The 26,169-nt window shown below is 30.0% G+C and overlaps 1 protein-coding gene across 1 annotated transcript; it reads left to right on the top strand.

Moving 5' to 3' along the window:
* Positions 6,173–17,186, top strand: LOC109347126. Its single transcript, XM_019586851.1, has 3 exons — positions 6,173–6,288; positions 9,149–9,154; positions 16,656–17,186. Exons 1-3 carry the CDS (start codon positions 6,203–6,205, stop codon positions 17,077–17,079), a joined length of 516 nt encoding a protein of 171 aa, XP_019442396.1. The 5' UTR covers positions 6,173–6,202; the 3' UTR covers positions 17,080–17,186.

The following is a 26,169-nucleotide window of genomic DNA, read 5'->3' as shown; positions in this document are numbered from 1 at the left end:
ATATAATTTCTAAATTACAAATTATTACAATCGCTTCACAAAATGTTTTCAACTTGGTCCAAACTCGATCGTCATAAACATCTCACCTAATCATCCAAAATATGTAAAATCTCTATGAAGAATAATATAGAAGGGTATTATTTAATGTAGATTAATTAATAATATATTTCATTACTTTAAATTATATTCTAATTATTGTTTTGCATAAATATGATTCGTTATAATAAAATAGTCAATTTGGATATATAATATTAAATGTCTCGAATCCACCATTAAACACTGTACACATGTTGGAGGTAGCTACACCTCACCTAACACCTCAAGCTTCTAGGAAATGTATCTCAACAATCAACATAATTCCATCAGATGTACTCTCAACAATAAAATTTATTGGATTACAAACATACTCAAAATCAACGGTCCACAATTTGTACGAGAGAAAAAGATGTATACATTGACAGTGTATGAGTTTTATACACTGTCACTACATCATCTACTATTGATAATTAATTGTTGTTGACTTTTTAAAAAAAATAATCTAAATAAATGGTAGATGATGAAGTGCATGTGTATAAATCTTTACATCGACAGTGCATAAATTTTATATACTTTGTACAGTTGGGTAATATATCTCATCAACATCCACATATTTTCTTAACATTTAAGTTAATTATATAAACAAATATTTTAATATCAACAGTTAATTTCAGAGTATTTAGATTTAATATTTCAGTAGATTTTATATTTCGATTCACATATTAAAAAAAACAGATTGAGTTGTACCCTACATATGAAAGAGGATACAACAATGATGCAGTTAGAAAATCAAATACCTCAATTTACTAACAAACAATTCTGATTAATTGATAATATTAGTTAATCATTTGTAAACAATTCATGTGAAGTGAAAGGTTTTGTAAAACATATTATGATGATCTCTAGTCTGTTGTATATGGATACGCCAGATATTGCATAAACTTGCGATAAACATTGTAGTATTAATTGTAACAAATCTCATAGATCATTATATTGAATTTTATTATTCATTTGAAGAAAATTGATGTGGTTACATCAAAATTTGCAACAAAGGTTACAAATTATTTTCATGCCAAAGTGTATTTTGATGCACTCTTTGACTCCTTTGTTGTATAAGAGCATGATGAGTATTAATGTTAATATTCTGTAATTTATCCCATTGAAAGCATTCCCGAGAGCGTTCCGCTGGAGCTACCTTACAAAGTTTAGCTTCAAACATTTCCCAAATGCAAACCAAACATCGATCTCTTAATTGATTAAAAATGTCAAATCTACGTTCTGCTCCTTCCCAAGAAAAGCTGCAATACCATAGAGTTCTATTTAAAAAGGGATTAGTAATAAACTTGAAACTATAACTTTGACCTGGATTCAAAGCAACATAACCATTATCATGACTCTTATCTTTGCAATGAAGGACGAGCGTTTTTGTCATGTTATTGAACATTACAACCTTTGTTTTATTAATAATGCCTCCTGATACCTCACCAACCATCAACGTCTGCAATGTAACAAATGTTGTTACCAATATAAGTAACCATGTTAGCACTGTTTTGTTCCATAAAGCACCACCCATTATGTTATTGATGATTTCACCCACTCTTTTAAGTATTTGAGATTGATATCTAGCTATATGTATTCCTTGTTATATATAAGGAGAGAGGGGTTTTGTGCTTCAATCAATCTCATCCTCTCTCCATTCTACATACATACCACAACTTCAAATTTTGAGATATTTTATTTTATAATTCAAACTTTCATTAATTAAAGTTTATTTTTATTCATTTAAAATTCTTAGTTATTAATTCCCCTCCACATTTTAATTACCATTTTAATATATTCATTTCTTATATTTTTATGAAATGAAAAAAAAAACATTAAGAATGTTTTCTTTTTTTATTATATAATGGAACAAACTACTTCAAATAATTTAGTATTCCTATGTTCGATACAAGTGCATCCAAGAGACAAACGCATCCAATAACCATTGTGTTCAAAAACTTAAATTACCTTACTCATGATAGTTTTTATGTTTTCACTAGTCAAATCATTTGAATTTATTTCAAATTATTAGTATATATTAAATGAGAATGTATGTTTTTTAGTAATTATTATTTTATTTAATAAAAACTATGTTTATTGATAATAGAAATTTAGTACTCTTGGAACAAAAACTTTGTACTCTAACATCTTTGCTTCAAAGGAGAAAAAATCTCTAACACAAATGAAAAATTAGAAAACATATCTAAAGTGGTGTTAAAGGAAGTTGTACTCTGCTCGAGTATTATTTTTCTATCCTATTTGAGCAGAAAGCGATATGCAGTTTAAACTATATCATCTCTCTCAAATATGGGTAGAATAGTGTAGGCCAAAGTTAAATCTTATTCCTTATCTAGATATAGAACATCAACATCTTAAAATTTATTAATTCACTATTAAAAGCAATCACACACACTAAATATTTTCTATTTAAAAATTACGTAGTATTGATTTCTCCATTGCAACTAGAGATACATAGGACTATGACAAACTCTTTTCAAACACAAAATTAAAAAATGTATTTTTTTAATAAATAGTTATTTGATTTAACAAACTTATAAGTATATTTAATTTCATGTGATTATCAAGGATAATGTTTAATAACGGGTTGACGAGATACTAATATCTTCCTTCTCAATAAGTAATCAATTTTTGAATCCAAAATTTTAGTTGAAATACCAATCTTAAAAGGGGTTTTCTAGGTTAAGGTGATCATCGAAAGTGAATTACAATATAAAGTAATCATTGACACTAAAATATCCAAAACAATGTTTTGAAATTATCAATAATATTTCCAATTTCAGGATAAATAGTCAAGTTAATTAATGTAAGAGGAAAACACGAAATTTTTTAATGTTTTTTATTTTATGAAGTTAGAAATAATACTAATTAATTGTAATATCTATGCAGTGTTAGTGTAAAAATTAATACATTGTCATAACATCATTGACCTTATTCATTTAGATTATTAGTTTTAGAGTGAATTACACTAACACTCCTTGAGTTTTAGCGAAATTACACAAATCACCCCTTACTTTTTTACACCTACGCAAACCCCCTCATTTTTATACTTTCATTATACTGACCACCCTTGCATGAGAAATAAGTGTAATATTTTAAACAAAAATATTAAGTTAATCAAAATATGATATATTGTGGAGACAAATCCAAATAATATATGAGTCAATACCTCTTTATTATTTTTGGTTCGTTACGATAAAGTATAAGATCGATTTAAACAATATTTCTTTAGAACCGTTGATGCATTTTGTAACAAAAAAATAATGAAAATACATTGATTTGTATATTATCTGGACTTGTCCCAATAATATAATGTTTTGTTTAACTTAATTGCATTTATCATATTTTTTGTTTAAAATATTACACATATTTCTCAAAGACCCTCTGCTATTAGTCAGAAATAACTTAAGGTTTAGAGTATTCCAAAAAGTAGGATTTAAGTCATCAGCTGAGATCATAGGTTCCGAGATGAAAATTAAATTTGGTTTATTTGACAAACAAAGATTCTTAAGAACAAGTCTAGTATTTAGATTTCCCAACCCTCTACAGTTCCAATAAAACATTTTCATTGAGCATTGTTAAAAAATAATTTCCAACTATTTTACCACCTAATTAATAATGGAATTTTTATAGTAAGGTTATGGTTCGACTCATCTCTAACTTCTCTGAAAATGGGAAAAAGGTCTACGACTAATACCATATCTAGGTTATTAGTTTCATTCAATTAAAACAATAATATATTATTAATATTTTAAAATCGATAAAAATCAACTCAACCAAAACAATATTTTCCAAATCAACAAAAATCAACCAAACAAATTAAACCAATTTTAATAACCAGAACTATGTAGTTTTATTATTCATATTGCACCTAAAGATATGTATGAGAAAGACAAACTTTTGTGAAACACAAAATAAAAAATAAAAAATATTTTTATTGAGTAATTGAATATTTAACAAATATTTTAAGGGTATAAAAGTCCATGTTACTTGTGTGGGTATCGTTTTAAAATGGGCAGACGAGATGCTAATATCTCCCCCGACCTGTAATCAACTTCTAAGCTCAGAATCTCTGTTTAATTATCTTATTATCCAAGTTGGGCATAATAGAAAGTTTTCTACGTTTTAACCATAAAAAATATAGTGGCGACTTCAAATCCTTTGAGAGAGGTCAAAAACAATTTTGTTTTTCCTAAGTCGTAGAGTCGGTCTTCCACACGAAAATCGGGTCGGACAATTAAGTCCAACATTAATACTTCAAATAACTAGAGTTGGATGATTTAATTGAATATAAAAAATCGATTATGCTAAATAGAGTATAATTTGAAGAAAAAATTAATATTTATTATTTAACTTTTATAACACTAGAAAGTGTATGGTAGAAAAGAAAATGCTATAACATCAATATCTAAGTAAGGGAGAGAGGAATATATTATATTTGAATAAGAGAAAACATAAAACAAGTGAATGCATTCAAAGACATTTTAGTTACATAAAATGAATTGACTTTTTATAAAGTCAAAAGGGTGTAATAATAATTACTATTTCACAATTTAAAATTACCAAATCACGTATTTTTATCATAATAGTAATTAATGCAAAATAGATTTATTTATTTAAATTATTTCAAAAATAAAGAAACTTTGAATTATTTTATGTTGAAACTATGAAATTTTAAAATTGAAAATTTTATTAAAAGGTGGAATTTCATAAAACATGGTCATGATGAAAATTTAGTTTTTATCAATAAAATAATAAATACACACATTATGGTACAACCTTTTTTCATAAATTGATTTTGGATCTTTATATATGATCCGTTCTAAATTTATTGATTTTTTATTATAATACTAGATGTTCTATCTACCAATAAAGAAATATTTTAATAATATTAGTATTTCCATGAATGAGACTTCCATAATTTAATTAAATATAAATATTAGTACCTGGTTTTTAAAATATTATGATGTATGGAAGAAAAGAAAAATGGTAAATCATCAGGTCATTTTAGTGTTTAATTTGTTGTTCTTATCATTTATTATTTTAACATTTTATTTGGGAAAAATAAGAGATATATGTTTAATGGCTATGTACAGAGATTAAGAAATAATTAAATGATATACATATTTGATATTTTTTTATAAAATATTGTAATATTAATACATTGAGTCCAACATTAATACTTCAATAAACGAGAGTCAGATAATTAAATTTAAGATAAAAATGTAAATATGATTAAAAATTGCATAATTGAAAATTATATATATTTAATTATTTGATTTTTTAATACTAAAATATGTTTGGAAGAAAAGAAAATGCTAAAACATCATTTTTTAAGTAAGGAAGTGAGTAGGTGCAAAAAATAAGGAAAAGAAAAACTCGGAGAGTATTAATATAATTTACTCATACGTTAATATTAAAAAAGAAAAAGTGTAACACAAGTACATGATTTTCAGAGACATTTTAGTTACATCAAATGAATTGAATTTTGAAAAACTCAATTGAGTGTAATCTATATCAATAATATCCACAAAGATAAAATATGATAAAATATGATGTAATTATCATCATGGAGTAACTTCCACTTTTTTGTTTTGTCTTTAACATTAGAATATAAGGTAATTAATGTAATTTGCAATTCGTTAATCACATATTTTATATCAGAATAATAATTAATGCAAAAGATAAATTATTGTTCAAATTAATACCAAATTCATCTAGTGGTATAAGGCTTTATTAGATCTACATATAGACAAAAAGATAAAAGGTTACATTCTCGAGAATGACATTTATTAGAATTAGCAGTATAATAATATGTATGTAGTATAATGAACAGAAGAATATTGAAGAGGGAAGTGTATAAAAAAGAACATAAAAAATAGAATGATGTGACACGTTTATCCTTTAGATTTAATAGGATGACACTTTTACCTTTGAATGCAATACAAAAACTACAATTCACCTCTTCAATATTAGAGGTGATTTTTTGTTTGTTTAATCTTAGCCCATTCCCACTAATCTTGTATATATATAAGAAGAAACATATCTCTAGTTAATATCATTCCAATAGTTATTGTATTTATGAATCACCATTATCATCCATCATATCATGGCTGCTTTAGTGAATAAAATGGTGTTATCATCATTTACATTAGTAACAATATTTGTTACATTGCAAATGATGAATAGTGTGGAGTCATTCAATTTTATTCCAAAAGTAGTTATTGGAATAGCAAACAAGCTACCGAATTTGCAATTGAGCTTTCATTGTAAGGACAAACATCGTGATAATGGGTTTCATACTTTGGCTCCTGGTCAAAATTATCAATTCGGGTTTGCAATTTCTCCCTATTTTATTAATCGTACGCAATGGTTTTGCCAATTTAGTTGGGATGGAGAAAGTCATTATTTTGATATTTATGTTCAAATTAGAGATAATTGTGAATATTGCCAATGGGTAATTCAGAAGTCAGGGGCATGTAAGTATTATTCCAACCATCTTGATTGCTTTCCATGGAATACCACAGGACAACATGAACTTCAAGAGAGGAAGATGTTTCTTATTTCTAACCCTTCTACACAACAAGAACCAGCTCTTTCTCTTGAACCACTTAATTCATAAGGAAGGGATTAATAATAATAATAATAATAATAATAATATATGACGTAACTTCGGTTGATGAAGGACGTGAATCCATATAAATGTTAGTTGGTTTTCTCTATCCCTTCTATTTTCAACTTTGCACTATTTGTTCTTATCTTTTAACTTATGTTGCAATTTTTATTCTAACAATTTTTAAAAGAACGAAAATCGTACAAAATGTAATTTACCCTCTCTTAATATGCTATTTATACTTTCATCAATTCAAGATCTCGTTATTCTTACAATTGGCAAACAAGATGCGATAAAAAGAATGTTGATAACTTGCAGATTCAATTCAAGCCGCACAAAAAATAGATTCTCCCTTAAATATAAAATTCATTTTCAATAATATTTTAAAAATCATATAGGATTGGAATACCTTGGATAAAATAAGAGCAACGACTAATACAATTTAGGATCGGCATTTTAGAACTGCATAACTTCAAAATTTTGAGATGTATATTTTTACAATTTAAAGTTTCATACATTAAAATTTAAATTATTTCTTCTTATAAATTTTAATTCTTAATTCCATGGCCCCATTTTAATTGTCACTTTAATATTTTCTATTTTTATATATTATTTAGAGGAAAAAATATATATACTCACAATATACGAGTTTTATATATTATTACTACATCATCCATCATTAATGTTTAATTATCATTGAATCTTCAAAAAAATTAATCCAAATGAATGGTGGATAATGTATTAACTATATATAAATATTTATATTGTCGGTGCATAAATATGACACTCTATTATTTATCACTTTAGGAAATGAAAAACATTTTCATTTTTTTCTATTTGTTTTATATTGTCATACATTACTTAAAATAAATTAAAAATGGCTGATGAGAAAAAAATTGTGAATACATAATATAAAATAGGTCCTATAAAATATTAAATAGGTCTTTATTAAAAGACCCATAGAAACACAGCCTTACAGAAAATAGCTTGTTTGAAATGATAGCCCTCCATGTCAACTTCTTAACATTTTTATCTTCTTGTTAATATAATTTCTTTATTTCATTTTAATTGTCAATTTAAAATAATGTATTCATTTGAGGTAATAATTAGAAGTTAGTAACAACTTAAAATAGTGCATTCTGACTAAAAATTTCAAAATAATGTTTATTGAAAGAGTATAAAATGTATACACAATGTAAAAATTTATACACAATCAGTACATTATTCATCATTCATTTACAATACTTTTATTTAAAAATTAATAATGACTAAAAATCAATAGTGGATGATGTGGTGACAGTGCAAAAAACATTTATATTGACTATATCTTTTTCCCTTATTGAAATCATCAACTATTATATTTCCATTTTCTAGAGAGTGATTAAAGTAATTAATGTATGTCAATATAAGACAAATGAATAAACAATAAACAAGAAAAGGTTAGTGATTCTTGTTTTCCTAAAGTTAGAATCGATATTAAACATGTGAAAATGATAATGTGACAATTAATATGATACATTATGAATAAGAATTATGAAGCATTTTAATATATATTTTTATATCAGTAATAACATATGAAAAAAAATACCAAGAACTGTATTAAAAAAATAAATGCAACTATGGGAAGTTTTTAGTGACACTAATAAATTGAATTAACAATGCCATGATAACCACAAAACAAAAAAAAATAAAATTGCTGCTACAAACTTTAAATATTACTATATTAAAGTCTCACTTAACAAGATGTTCATCTAATACCAATCGGCATTGGTTCAAGTGGTACATGTTATATTCCCTTTAAGCAAGATCTCAGGTTCGAGACTTGTAGATGGAAAAATGTCCGCTGAGAGAGTTAGCTCCACGTACCTGTGGATGTTTCCGGCCCGGACAGGATTGTCACCAGTGCGAGGATACCTGTAGGAAACAAAAAAATGTTCATCTAGTATCATAAGCCTCCGGTAGATCCCCATGTATCCTACTATATTAAAAGTTTTATTTTTGTGAGCGACATTTATCGAGAGGGACAGACACACGCACCAAAAAAGATAAATTTCTTACTTATAGGATTACCAGTGTCAAAATTTCAAAGGCACTTAGTTTTCCATAACCAATGTTTTATGAGAATGGGTGACACAATTCAGCTATATGGATTTCATTTATTATCTTAAAGAAGATAAGAAGTAATCATAGAAGAATTAATCTATGTATATACTTTTCCTGTCCAGTAACACCATATTTTTTATAACATGTATAGTATACAGTGCAGAATTATAAAAATGTATATAATTATTTAAATTATTTTTAGTAATAATATTCTTAAAATCAATTTCTACACTAAACCTTATACATAAAAATAATTTGTTTTTACAATGACACAGTAAACTAAAAGGTAGACCAACAAGACGTTGGTCTAATGGTGTAAGGTCTCACCGGATCCCTTAGGTCGGGGTTTGATTCCTTAGAGTGACACTTGTTGGAAGGGACAACCACGAATCCTAAAAGAGATTAGTTCCTTACCAAGAAAAAGAAGAGGAAATACCTTTGATAGTACTAAAAACACTAAAAGGGTAGAACAAAATCTAAAAGAACCCTTTTTTTAAGCAACTGTGCTATAGCACAAGAAATATTACAGAAAGGAACCAAAATAAAAGAGATACAAAGAGGAGTTACATGTTCCTAAATCTGTAATTAGGAAGACCGAGTAAGTTCCTATTATAATCATTCATAATGAAACAAGGTATTGAATTCCAAGTTGTACTATTTCTAGACTTAGTACCAAAAGAGGCCAATTTGTCAGCACAAGAGTTGCCCTCTCTGTAAATGTGAGTGATTTTCCAATTTAACAAATCCAGAATCTTAGTACACCTATGCCACTTGTTATGAAGCTGCCAAGGGGGATTGGACTCTCCTCTAAAAATTTGCACAACCAAAACAGAGTCAACTTCAAGCCAAATGTTCAACCAACCTTTCTTGTAGGCCAAGGAAATAGCTTTAATGGCAGAATAAAGCTCAGCATAGAGGACAGACTGTATATTAAGATAGGAGCCAAATCCAAGAAGAAACACTTCTTTGTGGTCTCTAAATATGCCGCCTCCACCCGCATGACCAGGACAACCGAAAGTCGCACCATCCGTGTTTACCTTTATCCAACCAACCGAAGGTGCCAACCAGAGAACTTCAGTAATCTTAGGAGCAGAGTTGTAGTGTATACTGACTTTGAAATGCTTGAGAATAATCATATCATTGATAGAAGGATATTAGCATCCATTGTAGAGTAATTGCCTGAGATAGATGTGTCCCTGATTATCCTAGCAATTGCTTGATTGAGAGAGACCACTCTGTCCTCGAATATTATTTGGTTCCTGCAAAACCAAATAGTTGCAATTGTGCTGACAGAGCAGATTAGCAAAAGCTGTTGAAGTTGCTTGCTGAGATTTTTGTTGAACTCTTTTATGGAATTTAAGTTGATTTTGATTGAGAAAATTGACATAAGCCAATTCCAAATATTAATAGCAAAATTACAGTTGAGGAAGATATGATTTGAGTCTTATATGGCCTTTTTACACAAATTGCATCTAGAAGCCAAGGCACAACCTCTCCTTTGCAAGTTGGCATCAGAATGCATTTTACCATGAATTATCCTCCAAGTGATGAAAGAGCTTGAAGGAGGGATCACCTTAGACCAAACTAGATTGCACCAGTGGATAGGATTAGAAGAATTAGAGACAAAATCATAAGCAACCTTTAGAGATAGCAAACCATCCTCAGAATGCCTCCACACTAGCTTATAAACACCATTAGATCTAATTGTATTTGCTATGCTAAGGGCAACATCAGGGAAAAGACTATTAATTGGGACAGGAATTATCCACTTAGAGTTGACAATGAAATCAGACACAAAAGCTAGAAGGGAGCTCTGTATTTGAGCAGGGATTCCCATAGTATCAGCAATAGGTTCCCCTAGCCAGTTTTCCTTCCAGAAGTTGACATTCTCACCATTACCAATCAACCATATTGAGTTTGTAGATGTGATTGACCAGTTCTCTTTGATGCCAGGCCATATGGAGGATTTAAAGTGCCTATTAGGGGTATCCTTGTAGTTACCAAACCTATTCCTGCAGAATCTGGCCCAATCATGGTTATCACATCTCATATCCTAGGCTAAATGAAGAAGGGCAGCCTTGTTCAACATTTTGATATATCTCAGCCCCAATCCTCCCTGAGAGATGGGAACACAGATTTTGCTCCAGGCCACTGTGACAAGCTTTCTAGTGCCAATGTCCCCAGACCAAATGAAGTTTCTGATTCCTTTGTCCAAACAATCGATCAGAGAAGTAGGCCACTTGTAAATATGAAAACTATAAAGGAGCATGATGTGAATAATGGATCTCACCAATTCGACTCTGCCCATAATGGATAAGGAGGAGCCCTTCCAACTTGCCAATTTAGCAAGAATTCTGTCAGCAATTGGTTGAAGATGATACCTTATAGAATTACCTTTAAACAAAGGAACCCCTAGGTAGTTGAAAGGGAGAGAACCCCTAACAAAACCCAACAGAGAAGATATAGCATTAATTTTTCTGGCATTGGCATTGATGACATAGAATTTACATTTTTGAGTGTTGATTTGTTGCCCAGACTCTTGAGCATAGTCCAGAACAAGTTTCTTAAGACAAAGCAGCTAGACACCCTTGCAAAAGATGAGAATATCATCTGCATAGAGAACATGACTAGGAGAGTGCATTCTATTAGGACCAGCAATTGTGCTTATCTTCTTCTCATTGACTAGCTTAAGGATACCTCTACTTAAGACATCCTCAGCCAGGCAAAAAAGCAAGGGAGAAAGAGGATCTCCTTGTCTAACCCTTCTTGTGCACTTGAAGAAGCCAACACTATTTCCATTAACAATGATGGAGAGCTTGGTAGAATCAAGAATAATGTTTATCCAATGAATGAATTTATGGTTAAAACCAAAAGCATGAAGAGTGTCCAACAAAAAAGTCCAATCTATTGTGTCAAAGGCCATTTTGATATCCAATTTGATAGCCAAATTGCTCCCAAAGGCTTTATGATCTAACATGTTTATTGCTTCAGAGGCAAGGCAAATACAATCCTTAATTTATCTGTCCTTGATGAATCCTCTCTGCTGCTTAGAGATGATTTTGGGAGCAATAATAGCTAATCTACCAGCAAGGATCTTAGTAATGATTTTGAACTGGAAATTAGCAAGGGCAATAGGCTTGTAGTCAATTCTATCCGCACCCTTGACCTTTTGAACCAGGATGACTGAGTTAGAGTTTAAGTTCTTCATCAACCAACCCTGGTTGAAAAATTGCAAAACAACATTGCACACCTCAATACTGGTAATGTCCTAGAAATTATGAAAAAAGCAACTAGAGAAGCCATCAGGGCCAGGAGCACTGTCCCCATTCAGCTTTGATTTCAGTGTGAGAAGGCAATTTAGTCAGCATAGAATTATCCTCATCAGTGACCAATCTAGGAATCACATCATGAATAAGAGAATTAGAGGAAGTGTTGTTAGGAGAAGCAAACAGATTGGTATAATAAGCAAGGACATGATTTTCAATGTCAACTTGGTTATGAAGAGTATTTTCACCATCCTTGATCATAGACAAAGCATTGGTGCCATATCTAATCTTGGTGACTTTATGGAAGAAACTTGTATTTCTGTCACCCATTGTGTGCCAATTAATTTTAGTTTTTTCCATCGAGAATGATTCTTCAACTAGTAGAACATCCATCAGCTCAGATTGAGCCAAGTCTTCCTCAACCATTAGACTATTATCATGACCATGATCATTAATGCAATTTTGAATGGCAACAACATTGGCCTTAACAGCAAGGACCCTTTGGTGAATATTACCAAAGACATTATGATTCCAAATTATAAGCTATTTTTCAGGTTTTTAAGCTTGGTTGATCAAACAAACATAGGACAGCCCACCACCTCAACATTCCAAACCTTTGCCACCAGTCTTCTGCAGTCAGTGTTAAGCAACCACATTTTATAAAATTTGAAAGAGGATTTTCGAGTCTGCACTTGATTGTTACTAGAGAATAACAAAGGGAAATGGTCAGAAGCAACTCTAGACATAGTGCAACAAACAAAATGAGTGAAATCATTAACCCAATCATCATTAACCATAGCTCTGTCAAGCCGTTTCTCAGTACTAGCATTACCAATACGCCTATTAGACCAAGTAAATTGAGCACCCGTAGTTGGAAGACTTATGAGGCCAGCATTGTCAATAAAAGTCTGAAACTCATCAGAAGAAATTCTAGCAGGTAATCTGAGAGTTCTACATTCGTGAGCTCCCAAGACCATATTAAAATCCCCTATACAACACCAAGGCCCAATATTATCAGAGATTACCTGTTGGACTTCAGACCAAAGGGGCCTCCGAAGGAGGTAGCTAGTTCTAGCATAGACAACACAAAAATGCAGAACCTTGTTATTCACCAACATTGAGAGAGAAATATGCTGATCAGTATTTATTAGGACAGTAGGAGCTAGATCACGGTTACAGAGCCCCCAAATGGAAGGAATGAGAGAACCTCTATCATTGACCACAAAAAGCTTGAGATTTAAGCAAGTCCAATACCTATCCGTCACCTTATTACTAAGAATTTTAGGTTCAGCAAGGAAAATTAAATCAGGCTTTATAGATATACAAAGATTTTTGAAGAAAATCCTAGTTTTATGATTACCAAATCCCCTACAATTCCAAAATAGGATTTCATTGGGCAATGGTTAAATATCCACCCCTTCAGGTATTATGAATCCTTTGAGATTTACCACTTTTTCTCTTCTTTTTCCTTTGAGATTTGGACATAACAAGTGTGAATTCCTCCTCTCCATCTTGAGAGACATTATCACCTGCCCAGAGCCTGCCTAGCAACCTCATATCAGAAGAGGCAACATTATTATCCAAATTGGCAGTTTCTTGCACAATGACATTAGCTTGTGAGTCATCTGAGTCAACCACCTGTAGCTCCTCCTGTTCTTTGTCTGAGTTGAAATCCTCATCAACTTGATGACTTAGAGAAGCAGGGTTTCCCACAAGATTGCCCAGAGTGTCCATATTGACCTCCCCTCTGTCAATTTCCAGATTTATGACTAAGTCATTAATCTATCTGGAATTAAAGGCATTGTCTATTTTAGGATTAGGGGGTGTATCATCCTCCCTTTGAATAGGCATCAGAACCTTTTTAACCTTATTTGTAGGTGCAACTTCAAGATAAGGCTTGGAGACTTGCTGACCTTTGGCTTTAGCCTTTGTTGTTTCATCAACTGAGTTTTTCTTTGTCACCCTGCGACATTGAGCAAGGACATGACCAATAGCACTACAACTTGTGCAAATTTCTGGCAGGTTCTCATACCCTATACCAACAAAAAAAGAAAACCCTTCTCTTTCAACCAAGATTTGGTTAGGCAGCTCCATTTTTAGGTTAATCTCTACAAGAACTTTGGCAAAATGGCCAAATGTTCTGTTACTTGTTGCAACATCTAAAGACAGAGGAGTTCCAATACCTCCAGCAGTAGAGAAAATGATTTTTGGACTCCAATATTCTTGGGGTAAACCAGTAATTCTAATCCAAGTTTGAGAGTGAGTTTGTTTTTGGTGATTGGGGTTGAAATCTGAAGTCCAAAGAAATAGCCTCAAGATTCCAAGCTTAAGGTTCCATGTACCTATGGAGCATATTTTCCTCATGTCTTCCATTAAAAGAACCCTTCCAAATACTAAAAACTCTCTAATACAATTTATATAATGCGAATTATTACAAAATGTTTTCAACTTGGTCCAAACTAAACCTCCATAACCATCTCACCTAATCATCCTCAGTGTGTACAATCTCTATGAAGAATAACATACAAGGCTAATATTTAATGTAGATTAATTAATAATATATTTCATTACATTAAATCAAGAGAGAACTGTGGGCCATAAAAGATCTGTTTAATGATTATGCTAGAATTTTTGGTCAGTGTTTAAACTTGAACAAGTGCAAGTTTTACTCTACTCAGGCAAATGCTAGGAAAATTGGGAAACTCACTACCTGGCTAGGTTTTGGAGCTGGTCAATTGCCCTTCAACTATCTTGGTGTTCCTTTGTTCAAAGGAAAACCAAAAGCTATTCATTTGCAGCCAATAGCAGACAAAATTGTCAACAAGTTGGCCAAGTGGAAGGGATCTTGCCTCTCAATTATGGGCAGAGTTGAGCTTGTTAAATCTATAATTCATAGCATGTTAGTTTATAGTTTTCATGTCTATAGTTGGCCTGTCAATTTGCTAAAAAGGATGGACAATTGCATAAGAAACTTCATCTGGTCTGGGGATACTAAGGTCAAAAAGCTAGTCACTTTTGCTTGGCGTAAGGTTTGCTACCCTGTCAAAGAAGGTGGGCTTGGTTTAAGATCAATCAAATTGATGAATCAGGTTTGAACTAATTTTTTTATGTTACATTTTATGAAAAATATTTTAGAATGATTCTTTTTGCACATATGATGTGTTTTATAATCATTTTGTTAAGATTAATCGATGATTTATAAAGTTGCCTACTTAAACAACGATAATTATATTTATGGTTGATGTTTGAGGTTGAACATAATGTCTCGTTTTTGGGTAAAGATAATATTGAATGTTTCTGTATCTTGAACTTGTCAGTCGAAAAGTTTTAAATCTACTCTAATTTTTAAGATGTTAACTTTAAATTTCTATATATTGTTATCACATTTTTATAATAAAGTCCTAATTTTTTAGTTACAAAACAAGGTGTTACAGGACACACTTTGTGAGACAAAAAATATGCATTTGAATTACAGTTACATGAGTATGAATAATGTCATTGTGACACCGTTTTTCAATAATTTTCTATGGGAAATGTAATCACAATCGGGACAACAATTTAAAACATTGGGAAGAGGCAGAGACAAAGAAAACTCTGATGCATGAAACTTTGAATGTTAAATTTAAAATCTCAAATTTTGAAGGCATCAAAATAATAATAGTCGTGGCCTTACATAAAATATAATGTAAGATAGAAGTTGTGTAACTGATGTTTAACCGAAAATCAGATCTGGAGCAATTCCAACTTAGAGAAAATGATAGCTAGTTTTAAATCTTTATCTAGTAATCTAACTACAACATTTCAATTAAATATTGTATAAGCTTTCTTAAAATTCTAGCTACCATTTCGTGCTTGTAGTTTTGACTGCTACTCATTAGTATATTCTTGGCCTAAAACAAGGCCTTGTCTTTCAACGGTTTTAAATTTGTGTTCTTAGAGTACAATAGTTAACAATTTTTATATTATTCTCTTATTTTTTATTTTTATATAGTTCTTCAAAAGGAATATAGAAGAATTATTGATCATTGCCTATTAAATTATGATAGTCATGATTAAAAACCATTCTCATTGTGTCTGACCACTATTTTTTTTAATAATTAATCAAACAAGTGCATGCATTTAGAGACATTTTTTATATTAAATGAATTTAACTTTGAAAATGAGGGTGTAATAATATACTATTTCACAAGTTACAACTCCCTAATCACAAATTTTATATCACAATATTAATTAATGCAAAAGATAACTTATTATTGAATTTAATGCAAAAATGAAGAAACATTGAATGTTATGTTAAAGTATTAAAATTTTAAGCCAATCACTTAATTCGATGTATCTAGAATGTTGAATAGATAGATGATTGGGGCACTTGATCTGTTTCCAGTTGCCCTCTCCCTCAATCTTGTATATATAATAAGAAATATATCTTTAGTTAATATGATTCCAATAGTTTTTGTATTTATCAATCACAAGTACCATAATATCATGGTTGCTTTAGTAAATAAATTTGTGTTATCATGGTTTATGTTAGTAACAATATTTTTTATATCGCAAACGATGGATGGTGTGGAGTCAATCAGAATTATTCCAAGAGCAAATGTTGGAATAACAAACAAAATTCCAAATTTGCAATTGAGCTTTCATTGCAAGGATAAGTATCGTGATAATGGATTTCATACTTTGGCTCCCGGTGAAAGTTACAACTTCGGGTTTGCAATTTCTCCTTTTTTTATTAATCGTACGCAATGGTTTTGTCTCTTTAGTTGGGAAGGAGAAAGTCACTACTTTAATATTTATATTGAAATTAGAGATAGCTGCAAAAATTGCGAATGGATAATTCAGAAGAAAGGACCATGTAAGAATCTTGGGCCACCCGATTCTTATACTTGCTTTACTTGGGATGACAAAGAACAACATAAACTTCAAGGGAGGAAGAGGCTTCTCATTTCTAACATTACTACTCAACAAGAACCACCTCTTGCTCTTCAACCACTTAATTCATAAGGAAGGGGATATAAATAACATATTATGTAAGTTAGCTTGTTTCAAATCTTGATATAATAATATTTCAATTAAATAATATTTCAGCTTTCTTACTAGTTTCTCAATCATTTAATTATTATACTTTATATTTGTGACACGTTTGTAAAAAGAATTTAGGTGCAAAAACAATATATCCACTTTGATTGATAAAAGGAAAAAAAGATAGAAAATATAGATGAAATAGAAATTGGAACTACTCGCTCAACAAGTCTTTAATGTCTCAAAATGAGGACTAGTCCCTATGCTATTGCATAGCGAAGTCCTCCATCAAGAAATTTTTAAGTTACTACATATGTCTCGCTGAGCGACCTCAAACTCGTTCAACTTAGGAGACAAAGCTCACTAAAAGGATTAAATCCAATATAAATTCAACTTGTATTTCTTCTATCAATTTTGGTTATAAATAGTTATGTGGCTCTACGAAAATTAATATTATGAATCAACTTGTTAATATTTTTATCTTCTTTTTAATATAATTTTATTATGTCATTTTAATTGTCAATTTAAAATAATGTATACATTTGAGGTAATCATAAAAAAGTCAGTAACAGTGTAAAATAGTGCATTCTGACTGTCCAACATTTGGCCGACTTTTCATGTCTCGGATCTACCTCTAGGAAAGACAAAGCTCATCAAATCCATTTATGAGGAAGATTCCATTGACATCGCGACCATCATCTTGGATGCAATTGCTAACTTCATCTCAAGGGGTATAACTTCTTTGATCTTACCATCACTTATTAATGACTTATGTAGGTACCAAGAAGTACCCGAAGCTTATGGGGATATCGTGACACTGAAAACCGAGATCAACACCTCTTATGTCCAATCCTATTGCAAGGAAAGAATCTTGGCCCAAGCTAGGGCCCATTTGAGAAAGAAGTTTGGAGATGTGGGTTCCTCTTCTCAACCATCGCGTGGAAGAGCAAGTAACCCTACTTTAGAAGCAATTGTTCAAGAACAACACTTCCAAAACCAACAAAAAATTGCTTTTACAAGCATGTATAGAAGCTTTCATATCATCTATGGCTCTCATCTAAACTTTGGAACCTATAGGAGTTTGTGGCTATCACTCAAAGGCTGGAAGGAAGATCACAAGGTCTTGATGAAGAAGATGAAGATTGAGCAAAGCAATAAATTAGATTTTCTCTTTACTTTATTTTCATTCATTTGATACTTTGCAAAACTATTTCCATGTGTTCATACTTTAGACTTTGTTATTTTCTTTCATGTTTTAATTTTAGTTTGAATTATGTTATGTGTTTTAAATTGTTTGCAAATTTTTAGTTCAGTTGTATTTTTAATAATTTTCCATATTCATCAAACATCTCTTTTCCAAAGACAATTTTTTTCATTTGCTTGAGGACAAACCATCATTTAAAGAGTGGAAATATGGTTGATGAATGTGTGGAAATTATAATTTTTTGTAGAATGTACATTTATTTAGAAAATAATTTGTATGTCCATAAAAACTCAAAAAAAACTCAAAAATCGAATTGAATTGACTAAATGAAACAAATTGACAAAATTGCATGATTAAAAAATTGCTAAGCACATTTTTAAGCTTTCATTGAGAAAAATTAGATATAAGGCCAAAAATGTTTTGTGAAAAACCACATAATATCATAACAAGAAAATTTTGTGCAAATGAAATTTTAAAATTGTGTAACATAATTGTTGCAAACAATTTTCAAAACAAAAGTGTAAATCCAAACCAAGTGTAAGAATGATCCAAAGACATGTGAATAAGAGTGAAAACAACATTTGTTTTGTCTAATTAAATTTGTTTTAGTATCTAGTTCTCTTAATTGCATAGAATTGATAGGAAATGATCAGTACATGTTTATTTTTTAGTTGAACCAAAATTGACCAAAAAGTCTAACAAAAAATAGGATCATCCTTCGATAAACCCCTTTGAGCCTAAACAAAGTGAATTATTTTTTTCAAACAAACTCATGAACAAAAACTAGAACAAAAAGTTCTAATTAAGAGAGCATGAATTTTTAAAGTGCTTGAAAAAGAATAACAAGGAAAAGTGCTTGACTTCTTGAAAAGGAAAAGTGAAAAAAAAATTCAATCTCTTTGCAAAAGCAACAAAAGTTGTCAAAAATATAGAAAAACAAAAAGAGAATGAAAAAGCCAAAAAGAACCAAGGTTCAAAAGCTAAAAGGTTGGGAAAGAAATTATAAAAAAAGTAGAGTGAAGTAATTCGTTGAGAAAATTTTGACAAAATTTTGCTCTCTTCAAATAAATTTGTTTATATAGAAAAACCATGATTTTTTCAAGCCTAGCCTCATTACAAGCGAAAAAAGTTCTTAGTGATCCTTGATTGAAAATGCAATTTTAAGAGAATAGGTGAGACAAAGAACAAATTCAAATTACTACATGCAAATGGTTGAAAATATAGTGAAATACTTACATCCCTTGAAAAGTTCTATTTTTGAACTTATGTGCACAACAAACACTTTTTGATTGAAAATTATTTGCATTGATTTTGTTACACATTTTTTATGAACATAAGCATAAGATTGACGTTTGAAGCATTATGTGTGAAATTCACAAATCTTGAAAAATCTCATTGAACATTTTGAGCATGCTTAAGCAAAGTTTGAAATCATGTCAATCTAATCTTAAAAATTAGCCAAAAACAAATTCGGATGTTATTTTACCATTGGCTTGAGGACAAACATAGTCTTAAGTTGGGGGGAGTTCATAAGTGCTAAAAATACCTACTTTTCATACACTTTTCATGGCACTTATCCTATGTAATTCACGCAAAACCAACTTATTTCAACATTTTTTAGATAAATTGTCATTGGTTGATTGTATATTTTGTCCACCTCTTTTCTAAATCTTTGTGTGAAATTTTTAGGAAAAATCAAAAAGAAGAAAAAGTCAGAAAAATAGTCAAGCAACAAGGTGTCCACATCATTCACCTTTGATGCACACATGACAAGCTAAGTGCTTGGCCAAAGCATGGACCAAACACATGAAGCTGCTTACTAAGTAGCCTGGCCTGGACAAACAAGATCGCCCAGCTGACCTGACACCAACTTGACTCAGTTAGACTCAAGCATGGCACAGTCAGACTCAAGCCTAACACAAGACAACTTGTAAAAGCAGACAACTTAGTGTGCACCTGGACTGCCCAGCCTCGAACCACACACCTGACCAGAATCGGACAAACTACTCAAGCAGGCAGCTAAGCAGTGCCACCTAAGTAGCCCAACAGGTTAGACCCAGCAAGTGGTCAACTTGACTTGGCCACCAAGCAATGATGACATCATGCATGACCTCACTTGACAAGGTCTCTGAGCACTTTTCAGAATAGCACACAATAACATAGTCAAGTAACTCACATGTAGCTTTGGTGAGTTAACACCAAGCAGCTGACTAAGTTGCTTGACTAAGGACCAAACCCAAGTTGAAGGGTTTGGTGCGCCTAGCGTGGACCAAGAGGGCTAGGCAGTAACCTAGTTGTCGATAAATAGAGGCCATATTCCGCCATCCAACATACATTTCATTCTTCACTTTTTCTCTCCAAAACACTTCTCTCTATAATTTTTGTACTTTGGGGCTACGGTTCCAAGCTAGTTCTTAGGTAAATTTTGTAATTTTCTCTTAGAATTCAATAGGAGAAAGGAGTCGGAAAATGAGATGCAAAAGTTAATTTTGTAATCTCATTTGGTTCCAAAAGCATCTCATCCTTGGATAGATAGATAATGGTCCTACACATTGATTTAGATTATGGTGTAATGTTATTTTTTTTTCTTCATTTGTATCATCTTTTGATTTCAATATATTCAAATTATTACTTTTGGTTAGTTTTGATTCTTTAAGAAGTTCTTAATGCGATTTTAGCTTGATCACCTAAAACTTGATTTAAAGATCCAAAATGCTTCTTCTTAAGATATTGGGAGGTGAACTAAAAAGTATAACCTACACCTTAGTTCATTTGCCATTTCAAAGCATATATTTTAAGCAACTTATGTTCAAGGCTAAATAAAGTTAATGAATCCTGAAATAGGTTGTGACAAACTACTCCGACAAGTTGCAGTTAATAATTATTTAGTGTTTTACATATGGTTTAAAATCATCTTTCCATACTAGGACACTAGATGGGGGATTAAGACTTGGTGTTTGGAATTAACCAAAGTATAACATGTAACTAGTCTAGTATTTTCAAAATCATTTGAGCCTAGACATAATTTCATATTTCAAACCAATTTTCTCCTTAAGAATTTGTGAATATTAGCTTATGTTTCTTTGTTCATTTTTTATTCAACATAACATAAAATCATCAAAAAATTGTTAATCATTATTTTTGCTATAATATGCCTATATGATTTTCTTCTATTAATGCAATTACCTTTGGATCGATATAATTCTATATTATATTACAATTGAATCTTGAAAGAGATGCAAATGTATATATTGAAGTGTTAACTTATAAATTTTATTTCTTGATTAAAGATTCCTAAAAACATAAGTTCCAACCAATTTGTGGTTTGTAACTCTGTACATATGACTAATATGCAAAAACTACAATCCAAACAATGGATTGTTACTTAAACAATAAAAGAGTGATGAATAATAAATATAATCAGTACAATTTAATTTTTGTCATCTACATTCTGCAACTAATATTACTTCATGTCATTTACATTCCACAACTAACATTTACTTTCTGTCGTTTACTTTTCCGCAACTAGTATTTATCTATTGCTTTATTTTTTATTCTTTTTACCAACCCTTCAAAAGAAGTGATACGGTTAACTGCTAACTTTATAAATCTCTGTTCAACACATGGTTCGAGTCATTGCTAATTTCTATGAAAATGAAAAAGAGGTCTACGACCGACATCGTCTCTAAGCTATTAGTTCCATTGAATTAAAACAATCATATATTAGAAATATTTTAAAAACCAATAAAAATCAACTCAATCAAACCGATGTTTTCCAAATCAACCAAACAAATTAAATCAATTTTCATAACCATAACTATATAGTCATGATTTCCCTATTGGACCTAGGAATGCGTAGGAGCAAGATAAACTTTTGTCACACATAAAAATAAAAAATAATTTTCTTGAGTAATTGAATATTTAACAAATAATCTTAAAGGTATAAAAGTCCATGTTACTAGTGAGGATATCGTTTTAATATGGGCAGACGAGATGCTAATACATTCTCCGATCTGTAATCAACTCTCAAGCTCAGAATCTTTGTTTAATGGCCATATTATCCAAGTTGGGCATAATAGAGCGTTTCTACGTTTTAACCATAAAAAACATAGTGGCGACTCCAAATCCTTTGGGAGAGGTCAAAAACGAATTTGTTTCTCCCTAAGTCGCAGAGTCGGTCTTCCAACCAAAAATTGGGTCGCGACAATAAAGTCCAACATTAATATTTCAATTAATGAGAGTTGGATGATTTTATTGAATATAAAAAATCGGTTATGCTAAATAAAGTATAATTTTAAGAAAAAAATCATATTTATTATTTAACTTTTATAACACTAGCTAGAAAGTGTATGGAAAAAAAGAAAATGCTAAAATATCAATTTCTAAGTAAAGGAGAGAGGAATATATTAGTATTAAATAAGAGAAAACATAAAACAAGTGAATGCATTCAAATACATTTTAGTTACATAAAATGAATTGACTTTTTATAAAGTCAAAAGGGTGTAATAATAATTACCATTTCATAATTTACAATTACCAAATAGATTTTATTATTTAAATTATTTCAAAAATAAAGAAACTTTGAATTATTTTATGTTGAAACTATGAAATTTTAAAATTGAAAAGTTTATTAAAAGGTGGAATTTCAGAAAACATGGTCATTATGAAAATTTAGTTTTATCAATAAAATAATAAATACACATATTATGGTACAACCTTTTTCATAAATTTATTTTGGCTCTTTATATATGATCCGTTCTAAATTTATAAATAAATTTATTGATTTTTTTATTATAATACTAGATGTTCTATCTACTAATAAAGAAATATTTTAATAATATTAGTATTTCCGTGAATGGATAATTTAATCAAATATTAAAATAATATATGATAAATAAAGGAATAATAGATAAAACGTTTTTTTTTGTACTAGGTTTTTAAAATATTATGATATATGGAAGAAAATAAAAATTCTAAATCATAAGGTAATTTTAGTGTTTAATATTTTGTTCTTATCATTTATTATTTTAACATTTTATTTGGGAAAACATAAAATATTTATGTTTAATGGTTATGTACAGCAATTAAGAAATAATTACATGATATCAATATTTGACATGTTTTTATAAAATATTGTAATATTAATACATTGAGGCCAACATTAATACTTCAATAAATGAGAGTCAAATGATTAAATTTAAGATAAAAATGTAAATATGATAAAAAATTACATAATTGAAAATTATATATATTTAATTATTTTATTTTATAATACTAAAATATGTTTGGAAGAAAAGAAAATGCTAAAACATCATTTTTTTTAAGTAAGGAAGTAGGTAGGTGCAAAAAAGGAAAAGTAAACTCTATAATTTTACTAAAACTCGTGGAATATTAGTGTAATTTAGTCATATGTTAATGTTGAAAAAGACAAAAGCGTAACACAAGTGCATGCATTTTAGTTACATCAAATGAATTGAAATTTTGAAAAACTCAATTGACTGTAATCTATATATATCAATAATCTATATCTATACTATATATAAAGTCAAAACATGGTGTAATCATCACCATGTTATAATTATATATTCATATTTTGCCTTTCAATTCTTTAATTTAAAAAACCATATAAACCTATATAATCACCTCAAACATATTAATTATAAGTTGCATATTCTCTAGTAAAGACAAAAAATTATATATAATATAAAGTAAATACAATACAAAAAAGACATTTTAATTCTACAAAATGAAGTGTGTAAAAATTAATTACTTAGTACTTTAAAATAAGAACGTGATCGACAGACACGAATTGTCTGTCGCACACTAATATCTATAAAAGTAAAATATGATGTAATTATCATCATGAAGTAGCTTCCACTTTTTTGTTTTGTTATTAACATTTTAATATTAGATAATTAATTTAATTTACAACTTATTAATCACATATTTTATATCAGACTAATAATTAATGCAAAAGATAAATTATTGTCCAAATTAATATCAAATTCGTCTAGTGATGTAATGCTTTACTAGATCCGCATATAGACAAAAAGATTAAAGATTTTATTCCTGAGAACGACACTTGTTGGAATTAATAGTACAATAATATGTATGTAGTATAATGAACAGAAGGATATTGATTGGACACTTGATATGTTTTAGTGGAGTTAGGATTCTCTATAAAATTGAAGAGGGAAGTGTATAAAAAACGAAAAAATAGACTGATGTGAGACTTTTATCCGTTAGATTTAATAGTGTGACATTTTTACCTTTCAATGCAATACAAAAACTACAATTTACCTCTTCAATATTAGAGGTAATTCTTTTTTGTTTAATCGTAGCCCATTCCCTCTAATCTTATATATATAAGAAGAAATATATCTCTAGTTAATATCATTCCAATAATTATTGTATTTATCATTCACCATTATCATCCATCGTAATGGTTGCTTTAGTGAACAAAATTGTTTTATCCTTATTTACATTAGTAACAATATTTGTTATATTGCAAATGATGAATGGTGTGGAGTCATTCAGTATTATTCCAAGAGTAGTTATTGGAATAGAAAACCAACTTCCCAATTTGCAATTGAGCTTTCATTGCAAGGACAAACATCGTAATAATGGGTTTCATACTTTGGCTCCTGGTCAAAATTACCAATTCGGCTTTGTAATTTCTCCCTATTTTATTAATCGTACCCAATGGTTTTGCCTCTTTAGTTGGGATAGAGAAAGTCACTACTTTGATATTTATGTTCAAATTAGAGATAATTGCTCTTATTGTCAATGGTTAATTCTGAAGTCAGGGGCATGTAAGTATTATTCCAACCATCTTGATTGCTTTCCATGGAATACCACAGGACAACATGAACTTCAAGAGAGGAAGATGTTTCTTATTTCTAACCCTTCTACACAACAAGAACCAGCTCTTGCTCTTGAACCACTTAATTCATACGGAAGGGATTAATAATAATAATAATAATATATTATGTAAGTTAGCTTGTTTGATTTAGTAATGCTTCAATTAAATAATATTTGAGCTTTCTTACTAGTCTGCCATTTTTATAATTTATATTTGTAACTCATATGTCATGAATTAAGGCAAATGAAAATAAAGTAGTGTATCAACATGATCACTTACTTTCCATAAGTTTTGAACTTGATAAATCTAAATAAAAAATTAGAGATAAGGACAGCTTGATCACTACACTCAAATCCTTCTTTGGTGGCTTGATTTCCGTCCTACTCGATTAATTAAGATTATATACTCTCTTCTTTGGTCTCATGCTTATAACATTTTATTGATGCCTTTTATCCTTCTTACTACCTCTATCCCTCTTTTTAATTACACAAAGAAATGGTAGACACGTAGCAAGAACTAATATCTGAATGACTTCACTGAATTTTGGTGTTAGGTGCTATAAAATTTTAAAAAAATAGCCCGATGTGTAAATAATAGTGAAGAAATAAAATAAAATAGGTCCTACAAAAGATTAACTTAGGTCTTTATTAAAAGACTCATAGAAGACACATCCTTATAGAAAATAGCTTGTTTGAAATGATGGCCCTTCATGTCAACTTCTTAATATTTTTATCTTCTTGTTATTATAATTTATATATATCATTTTAATTGTCAATTTAAAATAATGTATGCATACATTACATAAACTACCCATTCATATTTTAAACAACACGAACTATCCATAATTATAGACATTTATTGCACCGACTATCCATGTAGGAGAGATTCTTGTAAATTGTTGTCACAATTGGAATTGTGTAACATTTACCGCAATTATGGAAAATTCTATAAAATGTGGTTCAATTGCGGTTGTGAATGTTGAAATAAATGGTATCAAAGCAACGTA

The sequence above is a fragment of the Lupinus angustifolius genome, chromosome LG05 (assembly GCF_001865875.1).
Source record: "Lupinus angustifolius cultivar Tanjil chromosome LG05, LupAngTanjil_v1.0, whole genome shotgun sequence".
Lineage (NCBI taxonomy): Eukaryota > Viridiplantae > Streptophyta > Magnoliopsida > Fabales > Fabaceae > Lupinus > Lupinus angustifolius.
This window is presented reverse-complemented; position numbering and strand designations above follow the sequence as displayed.

What these genes read in the sequence shown, in the direction of transcription:
- LOC109347126 (XM_019586851.1), top strand. Translation starts at nt 6,203, where the DNA reads ATGGCTGCTTTAGTGAATAAAATGGTGTTATCATCATTTACATTAGTA.